Source organism: Microcaecilia unicolor, chromosome 3 (genome assembly GCF_901765095.1).
Source record: "Microcaecilia unicolor chromosome 3, aMicUni1.1, whole genome shotgun sequence".
NCBI lineage: Eukaryota > Metazoa > Chordata > Amphibia > Gymnophiona > Siphonopidae > Microcaecilia > Microcaecilia unicolor.
The window spans coordinates 350,713,193-350,739,762 of record NC_044033.1 but is presented as its reverse complement, the minus strand read 5'-3'; the positions used below and the strand labels follow the sequence as shown (position 1 = coordinate 350,739,762).

The 26,570-nt window shown below is 45.6% G+C and overlaps 1 protein-coding gene across 2 annotated transcripts in view; it reads left to right on the top strand.

The window, feature by feature from the left end:
• The window catches only part of PHACTR2 (phosphatase and actin regulator 2), a 237,959-nt gene that overhangs the window by 94,837 nt on the left and 116,552 nt on the right, over nt 1–26,570 (top strand). For both annotated transcript variants that reach the window (XR_003941615.1, XM_030198490.1), the window contains exon 2: nt 14,374–14,541. Coding sequence is in view for 1 of the 2 variants with exons in the window: in XM_030198490.1 (XP_030054350.1) it covers nt 14,374–14,541 (168 nt within the window). In the remaining variant the exon portion in view is untranslated. The remainder of the gene's footprint in view (nt 1–14,373; nt 14,542–26,570) is intronic.

The following is a 26,570-nucleotide window of genomic DNA, read 5'->3' as shown; positions in this document are numbered from 1 at the left end:
GAGTAATCTCCAAATTCATGAATAAGATCTAGTAGATCTCCCAAAGATGGTTTCGGGTTTGTTATTATGACCAGTAAATCATCAGCGAATGCTGCAATTTTGAACTCCTGTCGGCCTATCTTCACTCCCTTAATGGTCTGACAATCCTGGATGTCTCTGATCATGGGGTCTAAATAAAGAGCAAACAGCAACGGGGACAAAGGGCACCCTTGCCTCGTCCCCCTATTAATCTCAAAGTCTTCAGATCTCCCTCCATTCACCATTATTCTGGCACGGGGAGATGAATATAATGCTTTAATCGCTTGTACAAACCAACCCTGGAATCCATACTTGTCCAAGATGTCGAACAAAAAAGCACATTCCACCCGGTCAAAGGCCTTTTCGGCATCAAAACTAATCAAAAGAGCAGGTTCCGGGTCCTGTCCAAGCTTCTCCAAGGCCGTTAAGATACTCCGTAAATTCTTAGTAACAGACCGGTCTTGGACAAATCCTACCTGCGCTTCATGGGACAATCTGGGCAATACTCTGCTCAAGCGGTTAGCTAATATCTTTGCAAACAACTTCACTTCATTATTTAATAACGAAATAGGCCTATAGGAAGATGCTAACAATGGGTCTCGGTTAGGTTTGGGCAACAATATAATTTGAGCCATATTTAGACGCTCAGGCAAACGCCCTTCCTCCACCCATTCATTAAATGCTCCAGTCAGAGTGGGAGTGATATGCTCACCCAGTAGCTTATAAAACTCGGCCTTAAATCCATCAGGGCCAGGGGCCTTCCCCAACTTACTTTGACCAATGGCCCATTGAACTTCATCATTGCTATTAGGAGTGTTTAATTTTATACGTTCTCTTTGTGTCAAATTAGGAGTCAATACATTTTGCAGATAGACCTCACCCTGTAGGCCTTGAGATTCTCCTGCTTTATATAGATTCTGAAAAAAATTTCTAAAGACTTCTTGAATTTTTTTATCAGTGTGCACCACTCTACCCTCCCTATCCTTGATACCTAAAATGTGCTTGGATGTATACTGCGGTGCCACTAGCCTTGCCAATAGTTTGCCCCCCTTATCCCCATGTTTATATAGCTGATATTTATAATATATTTGAGATTTTACTGCACGTTCATGGAGTAATGAGTTCAATGCTATTTGGTCAGCTTCCATGTCTTTCCGCACTCTGACCTCTGGAGTTCTCCCAAATTGTTGTCTCATTTTAGCCAATCGTTTCTCTAACCGCAATATCTCCCTATCTTGGGATTTTTTGTAATGGCTAGCAAAGCTAATTATATGCCCTCTCAGCACCGCTTTGGCCGCTTCCCAGTAGATCGAGGCACTTTGTACTGTCCCCTCATTAAATAGCTTATACTCTTCCCATTTTTTACCGATGAACTCTCTGAATTTTTCATTGCTTTAAAGATAACTGAGAAACGACCACCCCCTTGTATCCTGATCTGAATTTTCTATTTGCCAAGTCAACCATACTGCTGCATGGTCAGAAATTACACAAGGACCTATGACCGCTTCTTTAATATGAGTAAAAAATGCTCTCGAGACTAATAGGTAATCAATCCTAGAATGGGTATTATGTGCTCTTGATTGATGGGTGTATTCCCTATCCCCTGGGTGCAATGTGCGCCATACGTCTATGAGGCCTAAAGTATCACACATGTCTGGTAGCCCCCTTGTTCTGTTATGACCTCCTGCCGGTGAAGGGTGTGATCTGTCATACTGTGGGTCCCAGGCCGTATTAAAATCTCCACCTAGAATCACAGGAAGTGAGTTGTTCTCACTAAGAATCATAGTCAATTTCTTATAGAATCTCATATCTAGTGTGTTTGGAGCATAAATGTTTCCTAACCTAAATTGCCTCCTCGCAATAGTAACGTTACAAAAAACAAAACGTCCTTCCGGATCTTTATGCAACTGATGAATCTGTGAGGCAATCCCTTTTCTAAATAAAATGGCAACCCCCCCTTTGCGCCCCGCCGCTGCAGAAGCAATGCAATCTCCTACCCACCATTTGGCCAATTTTGCATGTTCTAGATCTGATAGATGGGTTTCTTGCAAAAGGGCCACATCTGCCTTCATTCTTTGAAGATATTGTAAAATTTTTGACCTTTTAATAGGTGAGTGAATGCCCCCTACATTCCAAGTCACTACTTTAATCCCCCCCATCTCTTAGCTCATTGTTTACTCTCTGACAATCAATGATAATTATCGAGTGGAGCCATCCCAGCCTATAACTCCCCTCTGTCTTATAACATTTTTGTTGTACTGGATCTAACCTTCTAGTCCATTCATTCCACCACATCCTACACCAAACTGTTTCATTCTTCCCAACCACACATAGAGCCCCGTCAAATATAAGTCTCTTGTCTCTTTGTTCTTTCTTCCCTTTACGATCTTCCCCTATATTTCCCATCCCCCCTTCCCCCCCTCCCCTCCCAATCCCAGAATCCCCCTCTTTCCATGCTTCCCTATCGGAAGCCATCACGCTTAACGTTTACCTCACTACTCTCTGGCATTCTTAGTCCCTAACTCCATGTTCCCTTTTCCCCCCTTTTCTTTTAACTCTTTAATAAATGATACCTCTGTTCCCTGTATTCAAATCAATATACGTCTCATATTTATAACAGCCATTTCCTCCTCTCTCCCATCATTACCCTAACAGGGTCAACTTATTCGTTCTGATTGTAATACAGCGATCAACAGATTTATACATGTTGCTACATTCGATTTACCATTCCCGCTTATCTTTATCTGTTGTCCCCAGAACCACTGATTCCACGAAAGCTCCTTTCCCTCTTCTGTACCAGGGTAATGGTTTCTTAATTTAGTAGAGATTTCTTAAAGCAGATCCATAGCATAGCTCCAGCGTTTAGTTCAATACTTGCCGGTTATTCACTTCTCTCCATTTGAGGGTTCAAAATTTCGAGTATACCCACTGGACTTATTGTCCGCATGTCGCTGACAGATGTAGCCACAAAAAATAGGACCCCCATTTGAGGCCCTGCCCAATCAAAAGGTCTCACGACTTGCTCTTAGATCTGCAAGGATATCCTTCGTGTGTTCCTGCTGTGCCGTTGTTAAAAGGAACGGCACCAGTTGCTGGCTTAAACACGTTAACACTATAGAATCTAACAGTTAACTTTCAACTGTAATTTGAATATACAACAAATGCTACACTGCATTTCAAAAAGATTTCCAACTTTAAACTCGGCATCATATCCTTGTTTATTATGCCCTTTTGCTTTGTAATCCCCTAGAAGTGCAGGTTGTGGTCTCTCAAGTTTGTCCGCCATCTTTCGTTGCTCTGCAATCAGATTTTGCCAATTGCTCCACATAATTTCTTGCTTCTTTGTCGGATACAAATGATCTTGTAGTACCTTTATATATAATTTTCAGCGTGGCTGGATATTGGAGTGTGAATCGGATCTTCATGGTAAACAGCTGGGAGCACACTGCTGAAAAAGCGCGCCTTTTGGCTACTATGGCGGCCGAATAATCCTGAAAACACAGGATCTTTGATTCCTCAAAGGTCAGGGCTTTATCAGATCGCGCTGCTTGTAGTATCAATTGTTTATGTGCAAAATTTAATACTCTGCATATCACCACTCTTGGTTTATTTCTCTCCTCATGTCGCACTCCTAGTCTGTGGGCTCTCTCTATACGTAAAGGACCCAATTCAGCGGGAAAGTCAACTGTTTTTGTAAGCCATTGCTCCAGCACTCGCTCTAATGAGCGGCCCCCGAGAGCTTCAGGTAATCCTACCAAGCGAATATTGTTCCGCCTGGAGCGGTTTTCTAAGTCTTCCAACTTAGCTTCCATTTCCTTGCACTTGTTATTTAAATCAGCTTGATGGCTTTCCATTACAGTCATCCTTTCCTCCACTTCGCTGGTTCTGGACTGGTAAGCTCCACATTCTTTGGTCAGCTCTTCCAGTTTCAAACTTAACTGTTCAAGTTTATTATCTAATTTTTTGTCAAGCGGGGCAAGGCGACGTTCTAATAATTCCTCCATCACCACCGTCATCTCCGCCGTAATCTCGCTTACCCAAGCGGATGACACCGACGTCCCTGCCTCGGGAGAAGCGGCCGCCATTTTGTATTCCGGTCCCTTTCCTCGGAGTTTGTCTTTTTGTGCTGATTTCGCTGCCATCCTGTTATTTTAAAGTTGCAAACTTGTATTATCTCATTCCCTGCCGATTGTTGTTTCAGGGAACCTTCCGTTCCGGGCTTCAAAACTATTATTGAATCTAGTTAGAGCAGTCAGGCCACGGAGAAAAGCTCACACACGTCTTCTCTCCACCATAACGTCACGTGACCTTCGATAAGTTTCATTTAATTGTCTCTGAGCTCAGGGGTGAGCTGTGAGCTTGAGGTATTCAGCCACAGGTAATGGTAGAGCTCGCAGGGCCCTCTGAGACACAGCAACTATGACTTTTGGCGTAGTCGGCAGGATTGTTTGAATATATGTTTTTGCAACAAAAAAAACAATTTTGTTAACAACACCTTTTCTATACCCCAAATTGGGTGTAAAATAAAATAAATAGTAACTTATATATACCATCTGTCTGGTTACTGGGTCTTAAAATCCTTTTAATTTCCATTCCTCTCCATAGTTTAGAACTTTAGAGACGAGGTTAGTTTAATTGTCCCTGAGCTCAGGGGTGAGCTGTGAGCTTGAGGTGTTTGACCATGGGTAATGGTAGAGCTCACATAGCCCTCTGAGACGGAGCAGCTACATTATCTTGCCCTCAGTTCATGTTCTGGGCAAGACGTTTCTGGTGCAATACTAGCTGGGAGGTACATTAGCTGAGTAGGCCACAAGCAGTTATTGTTAAGGAGCAAATTCAGGCTAAAGTTCACTTTGCTTTAAGGCACAGTCTGTAGAACAAATTGCATGAAGTTGTTAAGCTCTGTACTATAGCTATAGATGGATGAGTCTGATGTTGGGCTCAGGGCAGTTTTGCCCAAGAAGTGGATGGTGAGGAATATCCTGTGGCCTCCTAGATAACAAAACTATGCAGTGATGCAGTGATTAAAAAGGAAGCCCAGCTGTCAAGTAGGCCTTGGAGATGTTCCAGTATTATCTGCTAGGACGTCACTTCTTGCTCATCATGGACCACTAACTCCTGAAGTGGATGGCTCGCTACAAGGAGTCAAATATAGGCATCATGTGGTGGTTCCTCAGCCTGCAGCCCTTTAGTTTTGAAGTGCTTCATTGGGCAGGCTGAGATCATATCAGTGCTGATTTTTTGTCTCAGGAGGTGGACTCTGATATGGCAGGTGCTCAATCAGGCATGGTTGAGTTGTGTGGAGGATATGTGATGGAGTCTATAGGATGCTACCACTCCCGCTTGATGATGATCTCTCACATTGGCAGAACCACCTTGAAACTCACAGTCCCACCCAGGGTGGAACCAGGAGGACATCGTCCAGGAGGTAGAAAAGCTAAGGGCATAGCTAGGTTAAGGAGGCTCAGAGGGAAACAGCAATACCCCACTGTATATATCTCTACTACATATATGTGAACTGCAACCACTGCTGTTTTGAGAAGGACGGGCCCAGTAGCAGGAGGGAGGAGACATTGCTCCTGCTCTCCTGCCACCAAATCTCCAGGTATGGGGAGGGGTGGTAGCATGTGGGTGGGTTCTAGAGGGGATTTTTTTTGCTTGTAGCAATGGGAATTTGGGAGGGGGTCTGCTGGACCACTAAAGAGGTTTTAAAGGTCTTGGGGGGGGGGGGGTTGGGTTGGGGTCTGCTGGACCACTAGGGAGTTTTATAGCTTTAGGATGGTTGGGAACAGGGTTGGGTCAGGGTCGAGGTCCACTGGACCACTGGGGAGTTTTAAAGATTGGGGAAGGGCAGGGGAGCCGTGCACTGAATGCCTACTTTATAGGAGGCAGTCTGCTTTCACTATACAGTGCAAGCAGACTGCTTCCTATGAGGACAGCTCCAGATCTACCGTAAAAGTTTGCATGTTAAAGGTATGCGCTCAGTGCACACAAATGTCTGTGTATGGCTCAGAATGCTCATGTTAATACTGATTAGCTTGTTGTAATACATTTGTATAGGGTTGTTGGTAGCTGGTAGAGTGAATGGTAAAAGAAATGCAAAACCCCTTTGTGCATTAGAGGCTAAATAACATTTGCTTCAGATAGGCTACAACCGATCTAAAGCAACTGTTGCAAGCACATTAAGCTGTGTCCATCGGGACCTCAATCCCTCTCCTATGATTATACCAGCATTAGGCTCCTTCAAACACATCAGCTGTTCCCTTACACTGTTAAGGCCCAAGTTGACTGGATTTCTCTTCAAATATATTCTTGATATAAAATGTGAAACATAATTTTTAAAAAATTAAAGAATGTTGGTTTTTGGGGGGAAGTGACGTCACCGCCACTGATGGCAGCTTAGTTTCCGAGCTCCCGCTCCCTGAATTACAAAACACTTTAAAAAAGCACTCCCCAGCTAATTTAAAAGTAGCTGCAGCGTTCCTTACCGCTCCTCATCGGCGCCAGCATGAGCAGAGCAACTTCAGCGCGGCCAAAGGAGGCAGATAAATCGACGGGCGGCGGGGCAAGTAAAACAGCTAAGCGCCACGAGGCAATGGCGCGAGCCACTCCGTCGGACTCAGACTCCGCGCTGTCGATGTCAGAATCGCGGAAGCCGCCAGCTAAAAAAGGAATCTCAGGCGAACTTCGCCAGATGCTTGCAGGTATACAAGAGGATATTAAAAAATCGAAGGACGAGATCCTGGACAAAATGGAGGTACTTAGCTCTGACCTTCGCGAGCTGGGTAATAGAGTTGAAGAGGCAGAGGCTAAGTTGGAAGAACACTCTGAGTCCCTGCTCTCGCATGAGGCCCACCTTCAAACTCTGGATCAACAAAATAAAGAACTCATATATAAGCTCGATGACCTGGAAAACAGGGGACGTCGGAACAATCTTAGGTTCCGTGGAGTCCCCGAAGGAGGTGAGAAAGAAGATGTCCCGCTTATTATACAAACACTGTGCGCCTCCCTGCTGGGCCCTGATGCTGCAACGGCTAAGATAGAAATTGACAGAGCACACAGATCCCTCGGTCAGAGGCAGGAGAACAGAGCAAGGGACATTATCACGCGATTCCACCGGTATGAATTGAAAGAACAACTGCTTAACTGTGCCAGGAAAAAGAGTGACCTGGAATATGGTGGAGCAAAGATCTCTGTGTTTCAAGACCTTTCGCAGTTTACTTTACAGCAGAGACGCCTCATGAAACCGGCCCTGGACATTCTAACTAAAGAGCACGTTGCATACAGATGGGGCTTCCCATTCTCGCTGAACTATACTCTCCAGGGAACCAAAAACAGAGTAACATCACTTTCTGAAGCATGGGCATCCCTGCAAGCGGCGGGCATGGTGAAAACAAGCAAACCTCCAGGGGACTTAGCATCTGCCACGAAGGCCAAACTTCAAAAATGGCAGAGGGTCCCTTCCACTACTAAAAGGAACAACTCGAAAAGAAAAGTCACCATGGAGGAGACCTGAACTGTTGCAGTGGCAGCTTTATCGCCTTATCATACACAAGGCCGCACTCTGCAAGGCGGCTGGAGGGACGATGGCTCTGTCTGTGCCAATTGCTGGAAAAGCAGCAGGGAGTAATAACTGTAATGTTATGTTTTAAGAGTTATGTTACCTTAGCAAAAGGGTCCTTCAGACCCCTCAACACTGGAAGTTTTGAGAGTGGAAAAGTGGGGTGGGGAATGTTGTGTTCACGGTTGTAATGTTGCTGGGGAAACAGGGGGGAGGTAGCTTAAATATTAGTGGGGCGAGCCAGGATCCCTTATGAAGATGAATGCATTTAGCACTGGGCAGGAAATTAAGGGACCTTGGTAAGTTAAGGGGTGATTCGGGGAGGGGCGTGGGAGCTGGCTGTGGAGATGAGGGTGAGTCACTTTCTCTTGTCCCACTCTGGGGCCATGTGCTTCCGAGTTGGTGTTAGAAAAGAGGGGTTGGGGGGGATATGGGAGAATAGGGGGATACTTAGAAGGCAAAGAGGGGGAGGGGAGGGTAGGGAGCATCACAGGGTTATTGGAACATCTATACACGGAATGATTGGAACCCATTTGTTTAGCTTTGACCTAGAATCCTGGTAATGTGTGCAGACCTTAAAGTACTATCATACAATGTGAAGGGGCTGAACATGCCTCAAAAAAGGCAGAAACTGTTTAAAGAATTACAACAGATAAAACCGCATGTTGTTCTGCTGCAGGAGACACATCTCCGCAGGGTGCATGAACGGCTCCTCTCACATTCAGACTATCCCAATGCCTTTTTTGCCTCCTCAGCAGATGGGTCCAAGAAGCATGGGGTGGCGGTTCTGTTCCACAAATCCATTTCGCCCCAAATTCTAACTGTTAAACGTGACCCGGGAGGGAGATTCCTGATGCTTCAAACTATCATAGACCAAGTTGAACTCACGCTTGCATCCATATACGCGCCAAATGACCACCAGGGGTCCTTCTACACCAAAGTAAAGAACATATTAACTACATTCACTAGGGGCTCCCTGATTTTGGGGGGTGACTTTAACGAAGTCATGGACCATGCGCTGGACAGATCCGGGTTACCCCAACAACAGGCGTCGAGTGACTCGAGGGCCCTGGGTTCTTTGGCTAGTTCCCTGGGGACGTTAGATATCTGGAGACTCAGTCATAAGACCATGAGGGACTATACATTCTTTTCCCCCGTACATAAGACATACTCTCGTATTGATTATATATTCTTAGACGTTTCGCTTGCTGAGAGGGGGCCACAAGCAGGAATTGGTAATGTGACAATATCTGATCACGCTCCGGTATGGGTTACCTTGCCAACCATCAGGGCTGAGGCCAAAGACAAAAGATGGATGCTTAATACAGACTTGCTGCAGGAGGGGGAGGTGGTAGAGGGATGTAAAAAGGTCCTGAAGGAATACCTGGAGCTAAATAGGGAGTCAGGTCCACCCCTTGGGGTGGTATGGGATGCAATGAAGGCAGTTTCACGAGGCTACTTTTTACAGTTAGCTAGTAAGCGTGCGAGAATCCGTAGGGCCCAGCTGGCACAGTGCCTGGCAAAGATTAGGTGTCTGGAGGCGCAACACAAGTCAGGTGGCTCTCCAGAGGTGCTGGAGGAGCTGCGGGGCCAGAGGCTGCAGCTGGACTCCATCTACTCTGAACAGCTAAGTTGGATACAAAATAGAAACCGGGTTCGATCTTACGAATTTACCAATAAAGCAGGGCGTCTCTTGGCTATAAAGCTACGAAGACGAAAGGTGGACCGAGCGGTAACACATATTAAGGGGGAGAGGGGTGAAATGTTGAATACAGCTGAGTCCATAAGGAGGCGCTTTAGTGAATTTTATCAGGGGCTCTATGCACAAGAGATTAATCCTCCTGCTGAATCTATTCTAGAATACTTAGCTGACAGTGGCCTTGCCTCTTTCACAGAGCAGCAGAGGACAATGCTGGATGCCCCGGTTACTCCGGTTGAGATACAAAAGGCAATTCAGCATTTGCCCTCCTGTAAGTCACCGGGACTGGATGGCTTACCCAATGAATTTTACAAGAAATTTGCCTTTGAGTTGGCCCCGTTGTTAGCGGACCTGTTTAACCTGAGTGGGAAGGGGGAGGCCCTGCCTGCTTCCATGCTGGAAGCCTGGATTGCGGTTCTGCCTAAACCGAACAAGGACCACACAGAATGTGGGTCGTATCGCCCGATATCTGTTTTGAATGCAGATGTCAAAATCTTAGCCAAAGTCTTGGCAAACCGCCTGGCACCTTTGCTTCCAGCTGTCATTCACCCTGACCAGGTGGGATTCGTTGCATATAGAAAGGCTTCAGATAATACTAGGCGAGTGGTTGACCTAATGTATTTGGCAAAAAAAATGAAAAAGCCCCTATGCCTTCTTAGCCTAGATGCCGAGAAGGCCTTTGACCGCGTGCATTGGCCATTTATGTATAAAGTGATGGAGGCCTTTGGGGTGGGACCTCAGTTTCGGGGCTGGATTCAAGCGTTCTACGACTCTCCTAAGGCTTGTATACGAGTTAATGGGGGCAACTCTGCAACGATTCCTCTACATCGGGGTACTAGCAAGGTTGCCCCTTATCTCCCTTGCTATTCGCAATGGTGATGGAACCATTTGCTACCAGGCTTAGGAATAATCCTGATATCTCGGGTCTCTCCATAGGTGGTAAAGAACATAAGCTAGCCTTATTTGCGGACGATGTGCTGTTGTTTGTTACTCGCCCCCTAACCGGGCTCTTGGGGGAGATCGAAGAATTCTCGACTGTGTCGGGCTTTAAAGTGAATATGTCTAAATCTGAAGTCTTAAATGTGTCTCTCCCTGGGGAGCTTGTGGGAACGTTGAGATCTACTTACGCCTTCAGGTGGGCCGACAGGAGCATTCGCTACCTGGGGGTCAATCTGACGGCCCGCCTCTCCGAGCTCTTTGCTGTAAACTACAAGGGCTTGGCTGGGACACTCACGGAGGACCTTGGGAGATGGGGTGACCTGGATCTCTCCTGGTTTGGCCGCATAGCCGCTGTAAAGATGAATGTTTTGCCGCGCCTGCTCTACCTTTTTCAAGCCCTCCCAATCAAGATGCCCAGGAAATTCCTAGTAACATTGCAGGAACGTATCATGCGCTTTATCTGGGCGGGGAAACGTCCGCGGCTGGCGCGTTCGGTCCTATACCAGGATAAAAAAAGGGGAGGGTTGGGGGTACCCAACTTGGCCTGGTACTATAGGGCAGTTCAGGCGCGCGCGGCAGTAGAATGGTTTCAGGATTATCCTGATCGGCAGTGGGTGCAATTAGAACAATATACCTTGGGTGCACGACCCTTGGGGGCGCTCCTGTGGATCCCGAGATCACTTAGGTCCTTAGAGGGAGGCTTGTGTCCTTCCATATATGTTACCCTTTCTAATTGGGATAGTATGTTTCCCCGTGGACGCACTGAGCTCTCCTGTCTGTCCCCTATAGCACACAACCCACTATTCTACCCCGGTACGTTAAAGGGAGTATTCACTAGGTGGTACAGGGGAGGTTTACAAAAATGGGGCCAATTGTTTGAAGGTGATTCGCTGTTGTCGTATACAGAGGCTCTTGAGAGATTCCATATAATAGGGTCGGACCGGTATGCTTACCTCCAATTATCCACCTTTTTTAGGACACGGGCAGTTCGGGAGGTGGTGGCCCGGGAAAAATCCGCACTTGAAGCCATCTGTGAGGGGCCACCTAAAACTAGTGGGCTGGTCTCACGCCTCTACCACATTGTCAATAGGCAATCCCAGAATTATGCGTTTCACAGGAAGGGCTGGCAAAGGGAGCTGGGGTTGACAATGGGGGAGGCATCATGGGAGAAACTGGAGCGGGATGTGTTGAGGGTGTCGTCTCATGTGCCCTTCAAGGAGAATGCGGTAAAAGTGCTGTACCGATGGTACCTGACACCTGAGCGCCTCCAGCGCATTTACCCCACCACAATGGGAGTATGTTGGAGAGGTTGCGGTGTGAAAGGCACAGCGGGACATATATGGTGGACTTGTAGGAAGATCAATGCCTTCTGGAGATCTGTGCATAATAGGCTGCAAAGTTGGATGGGTAGCCCACTACCTTGGAGCCCAACCTTTTTTCTGTTTCTGGCGGGGGTTGCACATCGCCCTCAGACCCAGCAAATTTTTCTGAGGCAGGCGATATGCGCTGCTAGAGTAGTTATTGCAGCCCATTGGAAGCAGCCTACAACACCACCAATAGCTAGGTGGATTCAAAAATTGAAGCTCATCTGTGAATTGGAAAGGTTATTAGCTGAGAGGCGCAACCATCTGAACAGATGGCACAAGATCTGGGAACCTTTACTTCTTCATGTATAATATGATTGCTGTTATCGGGAATGTGATGCTGGTTAGTGGGGGGGGGGGATAGGGTGGGGGGGGGAGTGGGTCAAGGGGTTTAACATATATACAAAACTACAAATCTTGAAGTCATTGGCTGAGCTTAAAGAATAGTCTCCTGGGCGCACTCGTCAGGCAAAAATTGTCTGGGTGGATGTGTATGCAGTGAGAATCTCACCATGTGTTGTATTATTGGTCATCCACAATACCATAAATTGGTTCTGTACATTTGAAATGCACTATGCTGTACACGATGTGCTATGTATTTAAATCTGTGGTTAAAGTACCAATAAAGACTTCATGAAAATAAAAAAAAAAAAGAATGTTGGTTTTTAATAAGAAAAAGAGGATTCTCATACATTCTCAGGTTTCCCTTTTAATTTTTTACTCCTTAAAACAAGAGCTGGGTTTTTAAATGCTGGATCTTTAAATCTTCAGTGATAGACTTTATTTTGGTTTTATAATAGAGGAAATATTGCTGAAAAATAAGACTTGGTAATAGGGATTTTTTGCAGCTAAAGACCTGCAGTTCTACAAATCTGTAAAGAGAATGAAATACCCAGAAAAGTAGCATCGCCTGAACTGTAAGGTCACTTGTTAAGCCTGAATAAAGCAGTGTAGTGTGGTTGCTGTGTTAGGGCCAGATGCACTAAACGAGCCAGCAATGTGGTTTTTTAACTGGTTCTAGCCAGTTTAGCACGCAAGTAGTAAACCAGGACATGCACAAAAGGGTTCTCCGAGTCATTTTCCTGTCACGGTAGCAGCTAACGAAAACAGAATGCAAATGAGCTCATTGCTATTATAATGTGAATGCGATGCGATGCGATGCGATGCACTACCGTTTCCGACCCCATGCACAAAAGCAGCCCCTACCTTTACTGTGGAAATTTTAACGGGAGGTGTGGACCTGCCAGTTCTTCATTATCGCAAGTAGGAGAAAGGGAGAAACAAGCAGGGAAGATGGAGCACAAAAAAAAAAAGTATACCAGCTTACACGCAGCTTCTTTGCATGTATGAAAGCGTGCCATATGTTTCTTTTTCAAATTACATTTTACTGGCAAGAAATTGGGGGGGGGGGCAGTACTGAAATATAAAGCATAAAAGTAATGATGACTTACCAAAAATGCAAGGAACACAAGGGTCCATCAAAGAAACAGCGTCTGTGGGAAATGGGCTTGGTTCCACCCCCATCTGTTCCTGCTGCTTCCGTCTATTGGCCGGCTGACATCCTAGAACGCCCATCTCCCTGAAGATGTACTCTCATTGGCTGGCTGCTGTCCCAACTCCTCCCTGCAGGGCTTTCCTGATGACATCACTTTAGAGCAGTGAACTGATTGGATCTGAACTTCCTGGTGTCCCCCTCCACAGAGAGGGGCTAAACCAATTGGACAGCATCAGCCTGGGATGTCCCGCCCACTCATACTGGAGGGGGACACCAGGAAGTTCGGATCCAATCAGTTCACAGCTCTAAAGTGATGTCATCAGAGAAGTCCTACAGGGAGGAGGAGTTGGGACAGCAGTCAGCCAATGAGAGTCCATCTTCAGGGAGATGGGCTTTCTAGGATGTCAGCCAGCCAATAGAAGGAAGCAGCAGGAACAGCTGGGGGTGGAACCAAGCCCTGATGCTGCTGATTCCTCACAGAAGATCAGAGCAGCAGAGAGGTTTTTCTCTCCTTTTCCCAGCAGCGGGAGGCAGGGAGCTGCAATACAGGTATGCTCATCCAAAAAAAAGCACTTTTGTGTTTGCCAAAAAAAAAAAAGGGGGCAAATCTACTGCTATCATACATGCAGCTTGTCTACATGTATGAGAGCCATCTGTAGCATGCGCAGAGCAGCCACGCATAATGATTGTTCTGCGCATGGTCAGCTCACCGACTTGCATCCCCCATATCGCATGCAAATGAGCTGGGTCACAAAAGCAACGAGCAGCTCATTTGCATGTGATTTTCTTTGTGAATCCCTCTGTGTTTCTAAATCGGTAAATTTTTAGCGATTTGGAAACGCAGATGGATCCTTAACGGGACCTTTGTGCATCCTGTCCTTAGTCTACTTGAATATGCGGAAATAAAAGGGAAAGGTGATGGGATTTGATATGCAGTCTTTTCTGTGGTTACAAGCAAAGTGGTTTACATATTACAGGAATGTACTTATTTTGTAACTGGAGCAATGGAGGTTAAGTAACTTGCCAAGAGTAACACGGAGCTGCAGTGGGAATCGATCCAGGCGCTCCAGGTTCTCAGCCCACCTTTCTGTTGAACTAGCATAATAAATACATTTTTTTTTCACTAACTTTCAGGACCCACTCTGTTCCTCAGATCAGACAGTATCAGCAAAAGATGGCAATACTAGAAAACAAAAGTGAATCATAAAAGCTTTCCTGTGATAATTGTTAAGCTTGGAAAGGATCATTGTTTTGTTTCTTGTGTTTTCATGTAGTCTTTTTTCTCTCTCTTCCATAGTTGATGGGTTGGACAAGGCTTCAATTGCAAACTCTGATGGACCAGCACCAGGCTCTCAAACACCTCCACTCAAGAGGAGGGGGAAACTCTCTTCCATAGGCAAAATCTTTAAACCTTGGAAATGGCGAAAGAAGAAGGCAAGTGAAAAATTCAGAGAAACATCAGCAGGTATGTGTGTGACTGTTAGCAAGTACAGAGCATTTCAGAATAATGGGCTGTTGAGCAGCTTCTGTATTGTCATTTGGTTTTAGGGGTAAACTCCTTAAAATATCTTTAAGCCTGTTTTTGTTGAAAAGATTTATTTTTCATTCAGAAACTTCCAGATTTTAGGGGTGTTACATATTTTTTTTTAATTTATATGAATTTACTGTAGTTTATCATTATTTTATTGTTGTATTATTATGACTTTGATGTAAGTTATATATTGTTTAATGTATTTTATATTTTATTGATTGTACATTGCCTTAATGTTTTTGAATAAATATAATTAGCATGAACAGGCCAATAAATAAGCAAACATAGCCAGATCCATTCCTCTTCTGAAGAGTTCATGCTTAGTAGCCTGAAGGTTTTCCTAGAAATGATGACTTAAATCAACAGTACAGGAAAAAACAAGTTTTTCAGGTAATTCACTTTTCAGTTAAAGAAAATCACTAACAGCTATTTTGTAAAAGCAACATATGCGCCTATGTACTTTTATATAATAGCTTCCCCAAAGCTCCTGTTTAGGCCCTGCCTGTAATGTGACAGAAAAATCCAGAACATTCAAAGTGTCTCCTGTGCTAGGGCTCAGAGTACAATCAGTCAAACTGCAGGCATTGTACTCCCGTGTATCCGTGGCCAGCTTCTTAAATAGCTTTTGCAAACACTACAAAACTGAAAAGTCTCTTTCAGTACCGGAAAATCAGAAAAGGGCATCCTCTGAACTGCCCTCAACCTTCTGGCACAGTGATATTAAGAGAGTAATTTTATAATTTGTTACCTATGTATGAGCGCAATATAGCCCATTTTATAAATATAAGTGCATCCCCATTTTAGATGGAACATAGAGATCAAAATTGACATGTGCAGGTCAGATCATTTACAATTCCAGTATCATTTTAGAAGAGGATCTGCAGGCACAAATCCTTTTAGAATATAAGAACGTATTCATTTTCATACTGGGTCGGTCCGAAGGTTCATCAACCCCGGGTTCCTGTTTCCAACAGTGGCCAGTCCAGGTCACAAATTCCTGGCAAGTTCCTAGAACAGTAAAACAGATTTTATGCTGCTTATCCTAGAAATAAGCAGTGAATTTTCGTATTTTCTGAAATACATGCATAGTGCTGCCCAGTATACGATGGATACCAAAGAAGCAAACAGGATGCTAGGAATTATTAGGAAACGGATGGTAAATAAGACCAAGAATAATATAATGCCTCTGTATCACTCCATGGTGCGATCTCACCTCCAGTACTGCATAAAGTTCTAGTCGCCATATCTCAAAAAATATATAGCAGAATTAGAAAAAATTAAAAGAAGAACGACCAAAATGATAAAGTGGATGGAACTCCTCTTATGAGAGGCCTTCAAGCTGACGAGCCCTAACTTCTTTAGGGCATGTGCAAATTTGGGCATGTGCCCAATTTGCATGCACAATTTAATTAAATAAGCTAATTAGTTCCAATAATTGGCTTTTTAGAAAGCAGTTATTGGCACTAATTATAATAATTGGAATTTTACACGCAAGTAAAAAAAATGGAGTGTAGAAATGGGAGGGTTGTGGGCAAAACAGGGGCATTGCTAGCATTTACATGCATTGTTATAGATTAAGGGGGGGATACTCACCTAATTTAGGTATGTACATTTGCATCACGTTTCAGTTGGTGCAAAATGGCCACACCTAATGTTAGGCGCGATTCCCGGGGATAAGCGCTATTGTTTAAACCGTGCCTAACTTTAAGTGCGGCTTATAGAATAGCATATTTTTCAGCGCCATATATAGAATTCACCCCCATATGTTTTTTCACATGTTGAACTAAGGTATCACCATACAGTTCAGCTCTTGTCAAATATTTACCGTATTTTTCGGACTATAAGACGCACCGGACCATAAGACGCACCTAGGTTTTAGAGGAGGGAAATAGGAAAAAAAAATGTTTCCTTTTTCCCTCCTCTAAAACCTAGGTGCTCCGGTGCGTCTTGTCCGAGTTTTGGTTCGCCGTCCCCTACTTACGCGATGCCATGTTCCCTGGTGGTCTAGTGACGTCGGGGCAGGAAAGAGCCCCCTCTTTCCTGCCCATCGCGCTGCTCTCCGTGCTCCTGACTGCTTCCTGACGGTCTCGGCGAGATTCAAAATGGCCGCCGAGACCGTTTCCAGGATTTCCACAGTGAATATGCATGAGATAGATTTGCATGTACTGCCTCTATTGCAAATAGATCTCATGCATATTCATTGCGGACATCCTGAAAACTTGGAAGGAATGTGGCCCTGAAGGACTGGACTTGGGAACCCTGGTGCTGGCTTTCAGTTAATGACTGAGAGTACCTTCTTCGAACGTTTTAAAGAATCTGAAAAAATTGTGCCTGAATACCAAAATAAGGATTTTTCCAGATGTTTCCAAGAAGACTAATTGTTTTTCTTTTTTTTTTTTTTTATAGCTCATGTTTATTGGCAAACCAATCAGCACAGTCATATACATATTCAACATGTGATTGTCACAATAGAAATTCCAGTTAACATTTAAGAAATTTGTGCCCTTTTATTTAATTTCTTCCCAACGCCCCCTTTGCCTAAAACCTAACCCCCTCCACCCAAGCCCCTCCCCGCTCCCCCTCCCTCATTCTTAACAGTTTAAAATTCTGCTACGTGCAACAGGTGTCAAAGAACTAATTGTTTTTCTAAGAGGAAACAACTTTGTTAAATCTGGGGGCACTGTAAGTGGGTGCTTTATTTTCTCTTAAGGTCCCCTGTAAATGTATTGTTAAATATCATTCTGTTAAATATGTTTTCTTTGTACTGGCAGAACTGACCTCGTTTATTCCTACTAGGGAGTTTTCCAGTGGGACTGCATCTGCTTCTTGTCCAATTGGATAACTGAACCCTTTATTAATGTGTTGTTTCTGGAGTGGCTCTGTTTCCTTTTCCTTTATTTTAAAAGTTCTTGGATTTTTAGACTTGGTACTCTCCATATTGTGAACTTTCTCGTGGCCCCGCAGTTCGTACTGTTTTAACTTTTCTGTAAAAGTGTTAACTTGATTATATATTTAGAAATCTGCCAGATACTGGCTTGGCCACTGTTGGAAGTAGGGTACAGGACTAGATGGACCATTGGTCTGACCCAGTATGGCTACTCTTATGTTCTTATAATGATTCCTGGCCAGTTAAATAGCCTTAAGCCGGCAAAACGCTAATATTCAGCACAAGATAACTGGCTATCTCGGCCAAATATTAGCGCTTAGCAGCTAGCCAGATGACCAGCTAATATTAAGTGGTAGGCCAACTAAGTTGATGGCCAAATTGGGCCGTGTGAACAGCAGGCCTATCTTTGGCCGCTATGAACTTACCTGGCCAGCGCTGAATATCGACTTGGCCAGATATGTTCATAGCAGCCAAAAATAAACCGGATATTCAAACCCGGTCACTGAAAACGGCCCAGCACTGAACATCCAGCATCACCGCCGGTAGATGCAAGAGAATCAGTCCTGGTCTACCGTACATCCATCCCCATTAGCATTTGTTTTCTGCAGTCCTACCCCCAGCCTTTCATCCGTGAACACAGAACAGAAATAATTGTTAAGTAGTTCAGCTTTATCCTTATCTGCCTCTACGTATTCCTCCCAGTGGCATAGCCACAGGTGGGCTTGAGTGGGCCAGGGCCCACCCATTTATGGCTCAGGCCCACCCAACAGTAGCATATGTTTAGTGGTAACTGGTGGGAATCCCAAGCTCTGCCAGCTGAAGATTTTCCCCTGATGGTAACGAAAACGCTACTCTCCATGACACCGGCACCTGCGCATGCTCAGTTTTCAGTGCATGCCTGCTGCCAAGGTGGAAAGAAGCGTTTTCCCACCAGCTGAGATAATTTTTTTTTGGGGGGGGGGGGGGGAGGGGGTAGAACACTTGGTGCCCACCCAATTCTTGCCTAGGCCCACCCAAAATCTGTTGTCTGGCTACGCCCCTGATTCCTCCCCCTCATCTTTGAGTCTCACAATGCTATTATGGTATTCCTCCTGTCCCTTGCATATCTAAAAAATGCCTTGTCCCTCAACTTTACTGTATCAGCTATCTTTTCTTCCATTTGCCTCTTTGCTTTCCTAACAACTTTTCCAGCTTCTCTTAGGTTTTCCAAGTATTTTTGCCTGTCTTCCTCTTTTTGAGTCATATTGTAACATAAGAAGGCTAACCTTCTTTCCCTTACCTCTTCAGCTACTACGTTCGAGAACCACAGCGGCCTTCTTTTCCTCTTTCTTTTATGTAATTTTCTAGCATAAAGGTTTGTCACCTTTAAAATAGCTCCTTTCAGTTTTGCCCACTGTTGTTCTACTGTCTTCAGCTGGTCCCATCCAACTAACTTTTCCTTGAGAAAGTTCCCCATCTCGGCAAAGTTAGTTGTTTTTTTTTTAAATCTAGGACCTTCAAACTTGAGTAAGCCCTCTCCTCCTTTGTTTTAATATTGAACCACACCATTCAAATGATCTCCCACCATAGCATCAGAAACATTCTCCCCGTTTGTCAGCACAAGGTCCAGAATAGCTCCATCCTTCATCGGTTCCTTTAACTACTGCTTAAACAAGTCTTCCTATAGAAAATCCAAGATCTCTTTGCTTCTAGATGACTCTGCAGGAGGGACGCCTAGTCAATGTCCGGCATATTAAAATCACATATCAATAGTACTTCTTGTGGATGTCTTCAATTAAGTCTCTGTCCACCTGCTAAGGTGACCTGTATATTACACCAATGTAACATTTTCCTCTCCCTCTTACCAGTTTAAACTACAGCGCTTCTTCCTTACCCCATACATCCTGTAGTTCTGTCACTTTAATATTATTCTTTATATATAATGCCAAACCTCCTTCCTTTTTTTCTACCCTGTCCTTCCTGAACAGATGGTATAAGTATATCCCAGTCATGGTTCTCCGTGAACCACGTCTCCATGACCGCCACTAGCTCCAAGTCGGCTTCTATCATTGTAGCCTCTAGATTTAGAAATTTTGTTTCCCATACAACGAGCATTGATATACAAGGCTTTCCAGGTGTTACTCGTTTTTCTGCTTTCTAAAAGGGTATTTGATGTCTTAGCTTCTGGAGGGTTATTAATGGCTTTGTGGCTTTTCTCTCCCATCCCCAGCAAATTTAGTTTAAAGCCCTCTTTAATACTTTAGCCAGTCTGTTACTGAAGACACTCCATCCCTTCCTTGACAGATGGACACCATCACTGCTCAGTAGCTCTTGGAAAATCATCCCATGGTCTAGGGAACCAAAGCGCAGGCATTGGCACCAATCACGCAGCCACACAGTCAGCTCCAGGATGCGAGCTTCCCTCATACGGCCTTTACCTTCAACTGGAAGGATCGATGAGAACACTGCCTTCTCACCTAGGTGCTTAACCCTCTGACCCAGAGCCATGAAGTCGTGTTTGATATTTTCAGTAGGATACCTAGCACTATCATTTGTGCCGACATGAATGAGCAGCATAGGTTAGTGGTCAGTAGGCTTGATGAGTCTAGGCAGTCTTTCCACTACATCTCGAATCTTTGCTGCAGGCAGACAGCACACCTCCCTGGACATCATGTCTGGTCGGCAGATGGGCCCCTCAGTATCCCTCAGAAGAGAATCACCAACCACCGCTACCTTTCACTTCTTATTGGCCACAGATCCAGTAGCTTTGGGATTTTTGATTGTTGTTTCCTCTTGTTCTCGAGATGTTTGCAGCTCTTCTGCCTCCAGGGCTGCAAACCAATTCTTCAGTTCAATGGAAGATGGAGTTAGGAGATTGATTTTACAGGATCTGGTGACCCATGTCCAACTGTCCCTTTGCTGGAGATTGCCAATGTTTCAACATGCATCTCTGGGATGAATTTCTGGTTGTCACAGATGCTTCTTAGTCTTGTGACCTCCTCTCTTAGTTCTTGTACTTCTTTCATGAGGGATTCAATGTGAATACATTAATCACATAAAACCAGAATCTTGGGCCAAGCATTCAGTCTGGGCAAAGGCAGAAGCTGTAATGAGAGATGCAGCTTTAGGAGCATAATGTTTCTTTGCCATACTTCAAGTGAAGGAACTTTTTGTGCCTGTGAACAAAAGGAACTGAGGCCAAGCAATCCTATTTTATTTTCCTTCACCTCTTCTGAAGTTACAGGAAGCAGGCAGTTTTATTGCGATAACTAAGAACCTGGTCAGATTTAGTCTGTGGATGTAGTTCAATGTACTTTTTGCCAATTATTGGGATATTCAGTGATTTAGCTTATCTTTCCAAGGTTTAGTTTTTTTGGGGGGGGGGGGTTTCTCTGATGTGTAGTGGTTGGTTGTAGGCCTAATTCAAGGGATTTATCTTATGAAGTAGAGTCCCAGAATAAAACTGATCTTAATTTATAGGTAACAGTTAATTGACAGTGATTTCTTGATTATCAACAATACTACTACTGCTTGTAGTGGCAGAAGGGACAGATCTCTATAGAGTATAGGTAGAATATGGCTTCTTGCTCCCTGTTGAAGTGGGAGTAAAAGGAAAAGCCTGTAGTAAGGCGATGAACAAATTTAAGGAAAAGAGAAAGTAAATTAATGTTCTTCTATTTATTGGTGTGCTGTTAAATTTTTAACAATGGGCTCTCTCCTCATGTATAGCCAGCCCTGCAATTTGGGTGGGGAGGGGGCGTGCAGAGGTGGATTAGGGGCCTCACCTCAGCGCCCCCTCCCCACCCAAATTGCAGGGCTGGCTATACCCGGGGAGGGAGCCTGGGGGGGGGGGGGGGGGGGGGCAATGCATTACTTTCTCCAGGAAAAAAAAGAAAAAAGATTTTAAATGCTCCCAGGCTCCAATCTAATTCATGTTTAATATGGGATAAAATGCCATAAATAAATAAGTAAATAAATAGATAGATAGAAACAATGAATGTTGAGCACCTAGGGTGTCCCTATAACCAGCCCCTCCAAATGACACACTGATTACGATTTATAACAAATTAGTACTCTATTTATAAAAAGCTATTCCATTATTATACTTCCTCTGTGTACATCCGCATGCACAAGCCGGCACGTTTGAAAATATAAGTGAGATTAAATACAAAGTCAACAATTTTTTATAGTATCCTCCCCACCCCACCCTTCCCCACCCACCTACCTAACTATTCCAGACCTCTTCCCTGCTCCCCCGGTCCCCTGAGCCGCAGTTAGTCTGGCCCTGTCGATGTTTGTATTTTCAGTGGGCCACTAGTTTAAGTTGTATCCCTGGTAGAGAGGCTTAGTTATCTTTTTCCAACCAGATTTTATCAGCAGTTTATCTGATTGGTAGTGGTCATTTCCCTTCCCAGAATACCAGTGTCAGTTTTCTAGACACTGTTGATTGTTTAGCTACTTTCTGTTGAAGCGTACCCCAGGCTTTCCTTGCTCCATCTGTTAGTTGTTTCTCTGTAATGCAGGTTCAGCGATGCTGCTAGATCTCCGCGTTCAATAGTTGTGTTCAGACACTTTTAGCATGGCAGATGACGTTTAATGTGAGCAAATGCAAAGAGATTCATGTGGGAAAGAGGAACCCAAATTATAGCTACATAATGCAAGGTTCCACATTAAGAGTCACCAACCAGGAAAGGATCTAGGTGTCATTGTTGATGATACGTTGAAACCCTTCGCTCACTGTGCAGCAGCGGTGAGGAAAGGCCGGGGATTTTATTCCAGTTACTTTGTGCAGAAGAAATCACAAGGGATGCATCCCATCCTGGACCTAAGGACCCTGAACAAATTCCTGGTCAAAGAAAAGTTTAGGATGGTTTCCCTGGGCACTCTTCCCCCCATGATTTTTCACGGAGAGAGTGGTGGATGCTTGGAATGCCCTCCCGTGGGAGGTGGTGGAGATGAAAACGGTAACGGAATTAAAAAATGCGTGGGACAAACATAAAGGAATCCTGTTCAGAAGGAATAGATCCTCAGAAGCTTAGTGGAGATTGGGTGGCAGAGCCGGTGGTTGAGAGGCGGGGCTAGTACTGGGCAGACTTCTATGGTCTGTGCCCTGAAAATGATAGATACAAATCAAGGTCAGGTATACATATAAAGTAGCGCATATGAGTTTATCTTGTTGGGCAGACTGGATGGACCGTACAGGTCTTTTTCTGCCGTCATCTACTTTGTTACTATGTTATGACACCTACAAGGGCAGTTCATGAATGCTGTTCTTCAATCATTTTAAAGAAGTTTGGGTGATAAGACTTGTTCCTGCTTTGTTGAAAATAGTTAATAAATTACTATGTGAGGGGAAAATGCCTGAACAGCTTAAAATAGTCACAGTGAAACTATTACTGAAGAAAAGCCATTTGGATGTATCTGTTGTTTATAATTACAGGCCTATTTCTGTATTAACCTTCACTGTCTAAAATCATTGAGAAGGTGATATTGAAGCAATTGATGGCTTTTATTGATCAGATTGCTGTGCTAGATAGTAATCAGCATGGTTTTCAAGTAGGACATAGGTTTAGCAGCGCATCTAGCTCTTGCCAGGCTCGATCATCGAGTGCTGAAGCCAGGAATGTAGTGCAGGCATTCAGCATGGCATTTCTACTGAGCGGCTCACTGATTTCTCATAGCTTAGATCTGGATTTAGCACTGCACACATGGAGTACATTAGCACTGAAACAGTGCTGATGTTTTCCTTGGAGTGGGTCCACTAGGAGTTACTCTGTGGCAAAAAAGGAAACAAGTCTAGTTGAATGCATTAAGAAAGACATTTCATGTAGGGATTTAGCCTTTCCTGTACGTTCATTCAAAACACTAGGAAGACATACCAAGTATATGGAAGACTTGTTTAGGTCTGTATAACTTAACAGAATGTGGCAGAGCTGGATGAAATACAGCCAAGAGCATCAGAAATGTGACAGCAGGTAAAGAAATTCAGGTCCATCAAACCTGACTGTTTTCTGTACCTCCTGCAATATCATAGATCCTTCATAATCTATCATTTCCCTAGGGGGAGGGAGAAGGAGGAATTCAGTAAATGATGCTCAGAGTTAGGCGCTGGGATGATCCGTGTTAAGCTAGTATTCTGCAAAGGGCAGTCTGTGTGGAACGACCCTTACAGAACGCTAGTTTAGCATTCATCTTGTGCCTGACTTTGGGTGCGAGCACCTACGCCTGCCAAAAGCTGGCATAAATGCTGGCGCCCAACTGATGGCAGTTAGATGCGTAAGTGGCATTATTCTATAAAATCAAGCCCAAATCCTGAGAATGCCCCCCCCCGCCCCTGACACTTCTGTGGCCACACCCCTTTGTAGTTGTGTGCTATGAAATTTAGGGGCACATTGTATAGAATAGGGCAAACTGCCAATTAATTGCCTAACACCAATTATTGATTGCTATTGCTTAATTAGCTAATTAGTTTGCAACCTATTCAGATTCCGGTGGAGGATGCTCTGTTATTATTTTTTTCCCCATCACCTCTACTGAGAATATGTGCCTTCAGGGCTGCTGGGGAAGGGGGAGATTCCCCAGGCCTGGCCTTTAAGGGAGGCCCAGTGCACGCAAGGCTTCCAGAGGCTGGCAGAAAGTTCTGCTCTCTTGGTCTGTCTCTCCGCTGCTCCTATGTGTCGGGACCTGGGTTATTGCATTGACGCGATTGCCCAGGTCCCGGCAGACTTCAAGCCATTTGTCGATACTCATTTCCATATCATCAAGCTGATCAATCCATAGACTGGTGGGTTGTGTCCATCTACCAGCAGGTGGAGATAGAGAGCAAACTTTTGCCTCCCTATATGTGGTCATGTGCTGCCGGAAACTCCCCAGTATGTTCTCTATCTCAGCAGGTGGTGGTCACACACAGCAGCAGCTCTGGCTAGGCCTCCAAGCCTAATCCTTAGGTTTTGTTGAGGCCTGGGGTTGAGGGCTCTTTTGAGCAAGTGCAAACCTGGTGGTGCCAGGTCCCTCCTTTTCTCCCCCCTCCCGCTGGCTCCGTTTAAAAAAAAAAAAAAAAAAAAAATTTTAAACGTCTTTAAAGGCGTTTAATTCGACGTTTCTTTAAACGTTCATTGCAGCTACTCACTGGGACACCAGTTCGTTACAGCTCGGAGCGGCAAGCAGGTAATTTTACCTTTTTATAGCGGGCAGGGGGTTCCCCGATTCTTCTCCTCGTGGCATTTGGCGTCGGAGGGCGAGGGCGCAAAGGGTCGCTCCCCGGATCGCTGGAGCGCTTCTAGAGGGGATGCGGGGGTTTTACAACCTGATTCGCCCTTGATGGGTGACAGTTTAGTGGCCGATGAATGTCCCGGTCGTTCCTCCGGCGTGGCGGTTTTTTCCCGCCATAAACGCCCATCCCCCGCTCCTCGCCTCCGCCATCTTGGCCGGCCACGCGGCTCGGACGGCTTCTTCGTGGGCCGCCCTTGAGGTTGGAGACATTAATGCCATGAACGCCCTTAATTTGGGCGACGGCACAAGCGGCTAAAGTTAAGCGCCGTTCTTCCCGCGCGGCTCCTTCGCGGAGTTTCGCGCCGGATGCCATTTTGGATGCGCAGCATGTCTCTCCCCCGCTATTGCGAGCGCCGGTTGAGAGTGCGTCTAGGGCTGTTGCCCAGGCTGCGGAAGTGCACAGTCTGGGGGGTTTCTCCCCCGAGTTTGTTTTGCTGCTGCATCAGGCTTTCCTCATGCAAAACGCTGCCCCTGCTCCCTCTTCTGATAAAGAGGTTGAGGTTCCCAGAGGTAAACGCCCTCGGGTTGATTTCCAGGCCTTGGAGGACTTTGTCTCCTCCGATGTAGATGAGGGCAGCGTGTCTGAGGTCTCCCAACGGTCCTTGCGGATTCCTTGGAGGAGATAGATCCCTGCTCGGATGGAGCGGATGACCCCTCTGCAGCGCGGCTTTTTAGCCCAGAGGATTTGCCCAACCTGTTTTTACAGGCCATGGACACTTTGAAGATTTCCTCTCCGGAGGACGTCTCTCCCTCAGCCCCTGTTGGCTCTGCCATTATGCTGGGGACGAAGCGCCCGCCTAGATCCTTCCACGTGCATGATGCCATGCACTCCTTAATTGCGGCTCAATGGGATGTCCCGGAAACGAGCCTTAAAGTGGCTAGGGCTATGTCCCGCCTCTATCCTTTGGCTGTGAGTGAACGTGAGGCCTATCTGTGGCCTACCGTGGATTCTTTAATCACTGCGGTGACTAAGAAAACGGCGTTGCCGGTGGAAGGTGGCACGGCCCTAAAGGACGCCCAAGACAGAAGATTGGAGGCGGCCTTAAGGTCGTCCTTTGAGGCAGCTGCTTTAAGTTTGCAGGCCTCAGTTTGCGGCTCCTATGTGGCCAGGGCGTGCCTGACTATGGTGCAGCGGGCTTCCCCCTCGGATCTTTCCTTGAGGGCTGATTGGCCGGCCCTGGAATCGGGCTTAGCCTATTTGGCAGACTTGCTGTATGATGTCTTGAGAGCCTCAGCTAAAGGCATGGCTCAGACAGTCTCTGCGCGGCGGTGGCTTTGGCTGAAACATTGGTCTGCTGACCACGCCTCTAAATCCCGCCTGGCTAGATTGCCTTTTAAAGGCAAGCTGCTCTTTGGGGTCGAGCTGGACAAAATCGTGACCGATCTCGGCACGTCTAAGGGCAAGAAATTACCAGAGGTCAGGGCTCGGGCTAGTACTCGTCCCGGTACCTCCAGAGGACGGTTGCTGGAAGCCCGTCGGTACCGCCCGGGCAAGTCGGGTTCCTCTGCCCCCTCTTCCTTCAAGAGGATTTTCTCCCCCAAGCAGCATTCCTTTCGCAGAGACCGCCGTCCCGGAGGTGCTCCCTCCGGTCCTCCCCCAGGGTCTCGTACCCAATGACGGGGCCTTGGTCCACGTCCCAGTGCAGATTGGAGGACGGCTGTCCTCGTTTCTGGGCGAGTGGACCTCTATAACTTCAGACGCGTGGGTGCTGGAAGTCATCAGAGACGGCTACAAGCTAGAGTTCTGCCAACCCTTAAGAGACGGGTTTGTACTCTCTCCCTGCAAGTCTCCGGTCAAGCTGTGGCAGTGCAGCAGACCTTGGAC